This window comes from Triticum urartu, chromosome 3 (genome assembly GCF_003073215.2).
Source record: "Triticum urartu cultivar G1812 chromosome 3, Tu2.1, whole genome shotgun sequence".
NCBI classification, from domain to species: Eukaryota; Viridiplantae; Streptophyta; class Magnoliopsida; order Poales; family Poaceae; genus Triticum; species Triticum urartu.
This window is the reverse complement of record NC_053024.1, coordinates 547447280-547454458: the sequence shown is the minus strand read 5'-3', so window position 1 is coordinate 547454458 and position 7179 is coordinate 547447280. Positions and strand designations below refer to the sequence as shown.

General features: G+C 41.6%; 1 protein-coding gene across 1 annotated transcript; it reads left to right on the top strand.

The window, feature by feature from the left end:
* Positions 1-5249: 5249 nt before the first annotated feature.
* LOC125544923 (protein BUNDLE SHEATH DEFECTIVE 2, chloroplastic-like) lies at positions 5250-6703 on the top strand. The gene is made up of 4 exons (XM_048708707.1): positions 5250-5614; positions 5709-5745; positions 6106-6189; positions 6363-6703. Exons 1-4 carry the CDS (start codon positions 5345-5347, stop codon positions 6413-6415), a joined length of 444 nt encoding a protein of 147 aa, XP_048564664.1. The 5' UTR covers positions 5250-5344; the 3' UTR covers positions 6416-6703.
* Positions 6704-7179: the final 476 nt, after the last annotated feature.

Sequence of the window (7179 nt, the reverse complement as noted above, 5' to 3'; positions counted from 1 at the left end):
TCCGCTCATCATTCATGAGAAAATGGCTGGTAACCAGGATGCCTGGTCCCATGCTCAAATCAAATAAAAATATAACTTCAAACAAGACTCCCCCAGGATTGTTGTTAGTTGGATGGTACCCGTTGTTTCAGACCAGCCGTGGAATGTGCTTGTTGGTGGAGGGGAGTATAAACTTTACCATTCTATTTGGGAACCGCCTATAATGTATTTAGTATGGAAGATACCGAGATCTCTTGGTTTTTATGTTGACAATGAAAGCATACCGTTCAAAATATTATTTATCTTTGTTTCAAAAAACTCGAGCTCTGACACCTCTGTAAATCCCTGCTTTCCTCTGCGAAGAGCCTATCTATTTACTTTTATTGTTGAGTCACCATCCTCTTATAAAAAGCACCAGTTAGAGAGCACCACTGTCATTTGTATGCCTTGTTATTAATTGATATTGAGTATGACTGTGACTGGATCTCTTTTACCATGAATTACAATGTCTAGTCAGTCCTTGATCTTCAGGGGTGCTCTGCATTTATGTTTTGCGGTCTCAGAAAGGGCTAGCGAGATACCATTTTGTTATATCATATCATGATCGTTTTGAAAAAGTGTTGTCATCTGAGATTTATTATTATTGCTCGCTAGTTGATTATTCCATTGATATGAGTAAATGTGAGACCTAAATGTTATTCTGAATATGGTTAGTTCATAATCTTTGCTCAAAACTTGAATGTTGGCTTTACATATTTGCAACAACAAGATCAAACAGAGTTTGTAAAAGTTTTTCTTTATCACTTTCAGTTTGTCAACTGAATTGCTTGAGGACACGCAATGGGTTAAGCTTGGGGGAGTTGATACGTCTCCATCGTATCTACTTTTCCAAACTCTTTTGCCCTTGTTTTGGACTCTAATTTTCATGATTTGAATGGAACTAAATCAGACTGACGTTGTTTTCAGCAGAATTGTCTTTAGTTTTGTGCAGAAATAAAAGTTCTCGGAATGACCTGAAAGTCCACGGAGAATATTTTTGGAATATATAAAAAATATTGGCGAAAGAATCAATAGAGGGGAACCCACCTGCTATCCACAAGGGTGGAGGGCGCGCCCACCCCCTAGGGCACGCCCCCTGCCTTGTGGGTCCCCTGGACCTCCACCGACCTCAACTCCAACTCCATATATTCATGTTCGGGAAGAAAAAAATCAAAGAGAATGATTCATCGTGTTTTACGATATGGAAGCGCCGTCACCCCCAGTTCTTCATTGGGAGGGCAGATCTGGAGTCCGTTCGAGGCTCCGGGGAGGGGAAATCGTCGCCATCATCATCACCAATTTCATGATGCTCAGCACCGTGTGTGAGTAATTCCATCGTAGGCTTGCTAGACGGTGATGGGTTGGATGAGATTTATCATGTAATCGAGTTAGTTTTGTTAGGGCTTGATCCCTAGTATCCACTATATTCTGAGATTGATGTTGCTATGACCTTGCTATGCTTAATGCTTGTCACTAGGGCCCGAGTGCCATGATTTCAGATCTGAACCTATTATGTTTTCATGAATATATTTGTGTTCTTGATCCTATCTTGCAAGTTGTAGTCACCTACTACGCGTTATGACCCGGCAACCCTGGAGTGACAATAGTCGGGACACTTCTCGGCGATGACCGTAGTTCGAGGAGTTCATGTATTCACTAAGTGCTAATGCTTTATTTCGGTTCTCTATTAAAAGGAGGCTTTAATATCCTTTATTTTCATTAGGACCCCGCTGCCACGGGAGGGTAGGACAAAAGATGTTATGCAAGTTCTTTTCCATAAGCACGTATGACTATATTCAGAATACATGCCTACATTATATTGATGAATTAGAGCTAGTTCTGTGTCACCCTAGGTTATAACTGTTTCATGATGAATGTCATCTGGCATAATTATCCATCATTGACCCATTGCCTACGAGTTCGTTTCGTATTGATCTTTGCTAAGTTACTTTTCCGTTGCCGCTGTTATGATTGCTACAAAACTGCTACTATTACTGTTACTTTTGCCACCGTTACCGTTACTTCCATACTACTTTGCTACTAAATATTTTGCTACAGATATTTAGTCTTTCAGGTGTGGTTGAATTGACAACTCAGCTGCTAATACTTGACAATATTCTTTGGCTCCCTTTGTGTCAAATCAATAAATTTGGGTTAAATACTCTACCCTCGAAAACTGTTGTGATCCCCTATACTTGTGTGTTATCAATTTCATTGAAGAGGAGAGGATGATGCAGTACAATAGAGATAAGTATTCCCTCAGTTATGAAACCAAGATTATCAATCCAGTAGGAAAATCAAGCAACACTATGTAAACATCATCTGCACACAAACAACAAATACTTGCAACCCAACGCGTAGAGGGTTGTCAACCTCTCCACGGTTATGAGCAAGATTATATTGTATAGTTTTTGATAGATAGATCTGACAAAAATCTATACCAACTAATAAAAGGGTTATCACTTCTTACCACTGTAATTTCGTCTGTTTTTTGTCCGTCCACATCACTTTTGCAACCCAACGCATAGAGGGGTTGTCAACCTCTCCACAGTTGCGAGCAAGATTATATTGTATAGTTTTGATAGATAGATGTGATAAAAATCTATACCTACTAATAAAAGGGCTATCGCTTCTTACCACTGTAATTTCGTCTGTTTTTGGTCCGTCCACAATGCTCTTGCAACCCACATCGCTTCTTACCACTGTAATTTCGTCTGTTTTTGGTCTGTCCACACCGCTTTTGCAACACTATGTAAACATCATCTGCACACAAACAACAAATACTTGCAACCCAACGCGTAGAGGGGTTGTCAACCTCTCCACGGTTATGAGCAAGATTATATTGTATAGTTTTTGATAGATAGATCTGACAAAAATCTATACCAACTAATAAAAGGGTTATCACTTCTTACCACTGTAATTTCGTCTGTTTTTTGTCCGTCCACATCACTTTTGCAACCCAACGCATAGAGGGGTTGTCAACCTCTCCACAGTTGCGAGCAAGATTATATTGTATAGTTTTGATAGATAGATGTGATAAAAATCTATACCTACTAATAAAAGGGCTATCGCTTCTTACCACTGTAATTTCGTCTGTTTTTGGTCCGTCCACAATGCTCTTGCAACCCACATCGCTTCTTACCACTGTAATTTCGTCTGTTTTTGGTCTGTCCACACCGCTTTTGCAACCCAACGCGTATAGGGGTTGTCAACCTCTCCACGGTTACGAGCAAGATTATATTGTACTATAGTTTTTGATAGGTAGATCTGAAAAAAATCTATACCTACTAATAAAAGGGATATCGCTTCTTACCACTGTAATTTCATCTGTTTTTGGTCCATCCATAACACTCTTACAACCCAACGCGTAGAGGGGTTGTCAACCTCTCCACGGTTACGAGCAAGATTATATTGTACTATAGTTTTTGATAGATAAACCTAACAAAACTCTATATCTACTAATAAAAGGGTTATCGCTTCAACCTCCACGGTTACGAGCAAGATTATATTGTACTATAGTTTTTGATAGATAAACCTGACAAAAACTCTATACCTACTAATAAAAGGGATATCGCTTCTTACCACTGTAATTTCGTCTGTTTTTGGTCCGTCCATAACACTCTTACAACCCAACGCGTAGAGGGGTTGTCAACCTCTCCACGGTTACGAGCAAGATTATATTGTACTATAGTTTTTGATAGATAAACCTAATAAAACTCTATATCTACTAATAAAAGGGTTATCGCTTCAACCTCCACGGTTACGAGCAAGATTATATTGTACTATAGTTTTTGATAGATAAACCTGACAAAAACTCTATACCTACTAATAAAAGGGTTATCGCTTCTTACCACTATAATTTTGTCTGATTTTGGTCCATCGGCATCGCTCTTATATTATATAGTTTAAGAATATATAAGGTGGTACTAAAATTTCTGCCTGTCCAAGATTTTTCATACGCCACATCATAGTGGTTGGTTTGGTGATTTGAACTCATGACTTGATGGCAAACAACTACTGTCACGACCAGCTATGCTACCTTGCACTATGTGTTGTAAGGAAAGCTTGATTCATATATTAGTCCCACCTCGCTCCCTTGCACGCAATCCTCTCAATTTAAATACGTCTTTGAATTTTCTAGGTATCAAGGAGCCTTCTCATGAGTTAATAAGGAAGGAAATAATTTGTCATGTTCGGATAAATATGGAAGGAAAGGAGAATAAGCCGCTGTTCCATTCCTCTACAGGATTGGAAAGAGAATAATAAGGAAATAAGTCGTCCGGGCGGAAAGAGAGAAAATTAGGATGAACCCTGCTGCTGAAATTAAGGAAGCAAAATCGAATCCTATCCTCGAATTAAGGAAGTAAAGAGAGAAAATCTGTAAGAATGAAACTACTGAAAATAAGGAAGGAAAGAGGCAGTCGATAGTTTAATCCCGTAAAAATCGCTTCAGCGCCGCTAATGCCACTGCACTTGACGTGCGACCATGGCTCAGCCGTGGGAGGAGCAATTGTATATGAAGAGCCAGTTGTGTATGATCTCAGTGAGCCTCTTGTGGTCACCCAAATGTGCGCCGGCCTCGCCCGCTGCACCATGGACAACATCTGCTCCAAGAACTCGTCGTCATCGCTGGAGCTAGCATAACTAGAGTATCCGCCACCGTCGATTCCTAATAGGCGGGCCTCACTGGTCAGTTTCCCTGTCAAAACTCGTTTAAACGCGGATCTCCCCAGACTTGATACTGAAGTAAACAAAATGTAAAGTAGTGGCAATGCATTGGATGTGGAGTTTGTACACCCAGGAGCACATGCTCCTGGAGTGAACAGTAAAATCAAATAAATTCAAAAACAATTCAAAAAATTCTGAATTTTTTTTGTGCCATACTTTCACAAATGTTTGTTGTGCCTACAAAATTTCATCGCAAAATCACATTGATGGAAGGCGTGGTAAAAAAAACAAAATCGATACTCTGAAAATGTTACTTACAAAAGCATTTTAGAGCTCTGATTTTGTTTTTTTGGCACGCCTTCCACCAATGTGATTTCGCAATGAAATTTTACGTGCACAACAAACATTTGTGAAAGTATGTCACAAAAAAATCTCAGAATTTTTTGAACATTTTTTCTATTTTTAAATTTTACTATTCATACCAGGAGCATTTGCTCCTGGGTGTAGAAAGGTACTTCCACAATGGATTATCCTAGCTACAATTATATGATACCAATGTGCAATTAACCCCTTTGGTCGAACGGGTTGGGGGCAAACCAAATACCCACAGTCCTCTCCTCCTTTACCTTCCCCCGTTGTTGCGCCCGGTGCTTCTTCCATGGCGTCCCTTCTCCGGCCCGCCTCGTCGTGCCCCTCCTTTCGCCTACCCTCCTCCACAGCCTCTGCACCTCCGCCAAGCCTCCTTTCCAGGCGGCACAAGGCACCTCCCTTCCCACCCACGCCCCACGCCCCTCCTTCCCGGCCCCGCGTCGCCGCCGCAGCAGCCTACGGAGGCGCCCAGCTGCTGGGTCCGGTCGACACGCAGACATTCATCATCGCCGCCTCCGTCGTCGCCGCGGTCTCACTGTCTCTCGTCCTCGGCCTTAAGGTCTCCGCGCCGTGCCTCCTCCTCTCTCTGTTTCTTAGCGATAAGCGACGAGTGGCTGTTGCGAAGTGTGATTTCGTTTCCTTCTCGTTCGCAGGGTGACCCTGTTCCGTGCGACCGGTGTGCTGGAAATGGTACTTCCTCTCGTCTCTTCTCTTGATCAGTTTTGGAAATGAAATTGCTCCGCAGATGCATTGCTTCGCGATTTGTACTAGAGCTGAAGCTTTGCACATTTACACCCTATCCAACTAGTGATGTACTGTATCATCTATGGCCAATCTGTGACTTCAGTTTGTAAATTTGAACAAACTAACTAGTCATACGGAAGAAACAAAACGAATGGAGCATATAAAATTCAACTAAGTTGTTCGTTTTACCGTAATGTATTATGGTTATGACATTTTGTGCGAGGTTATGACATTTTGTGCATGTGGCACTCAAAACATTCGTACGGGCAGACTGCTAAGCATTGTTTTCCGTTGTGCCTAGGGCAGGGGGCACAAAGTGCGTCTTCTGCAATGACGGCAAGATGAAGGCGGATAACGGGGTGGTCGAATGCCGGGTATGCAGGGGAGCAGGTTGCCTTCTTACCTTGTTTCATTTCCTTCCTTCACATTGCGCATTGGAGTGCAAAAGCTGTTAATAGATCACCAAGCACTGATTCATTGTGAACTGGAAAAAATGCTCAATTATCTTCATTTCGTCTTCCCGGTTACCTCTTCTGACAATCCGCTATATGTTTGTCACGCAGGGCTGATACTCTGCAAGAAGTGCTCAGGTTCTGGTTACTCTAAGCGCTTGTAGCCCCAGCCCCAGCTACAGAACATCATGTGCATTTGTCAACCGGGCAAGTTGCGAGTTTATGTGTGGGCGCTGTTTAGATAGATATGAGTATATACGATGGCGATGATGTATTAGAATATGCAGAATTGTATGTTTCGCCCTGTCCATGTATACCCGTCCTTAATCATCTGATAAGATATAGTACGTACGATGGCTCCACGTCCCCTGTTTAGTTCATGTTTTTATACCATGTAGCAAAACTGATGTTACCAGTCAGGTTTATCAATGTTGCAACTTTTGCAGCCCTGAGATCTTCAGATTTATCCATGTTACAACTGTTCAGCCCTAAGATCTTCATGTCGCGCTGCAATACCTGGTTATATGATAGGCAACAGAGAAGATAGATACACTTCGCAGCACAATTCCATCTCAAATTAAAATGTTTTAGCTGAAGCGTCTGAAAACAGTACTATACATAATGCCCATACAACCAAAAGTCATACACTTATGATAGTTGCAGATAAAATTAGTAAAATATGATTCTTCATCGACTATTACAACCATAATGAAGAGTTCAAAAGAGAAACCACTTTAGTACCCTAGATACCCAGCGAAACACACTTCTCAGGCTTCAGCTCCAACAAGGCATGTTATACGACTGTAGCTTGTTACACATCAGTTATCTGGCTACCGAATTCTGAGTACTCATTCTCATTGGGCTTCTTCGCGGTACCTTCTCCAACATGCCTCTCTGCAGGTTGCCTAGGAAATGGTCTCGAGTCCCC

What these genes read in the sequence shown, in the direction of transcription:
- LOC125544923 (XM_048708707.1), top strand. Translation starts at nt 5,345, where the DNA reads ATGGCGTCCCTTCTCCGGCCCGCCTCGTCGTGCCCCTCCTTTCGCCTA. An exon ending in CTCTCGTCCTCGGCCTTAAG is followed by an intron (nt 5,615 to 5,708) that starts GTCTCCGCGCCG and finishes TCTCGTTCGCAG; the next exon opens with GGTGACCCTGTTCCGTGCGA. An exon ending in CGACCGGTGTGCTGGAAATG is followed by an intron (nt 5,746 to 6,105) that starts GTACTTCCTCTC and finishes TGCCTAGGGCAG; the next exon opens with GGGGCACAAAGTGCGTCTTC.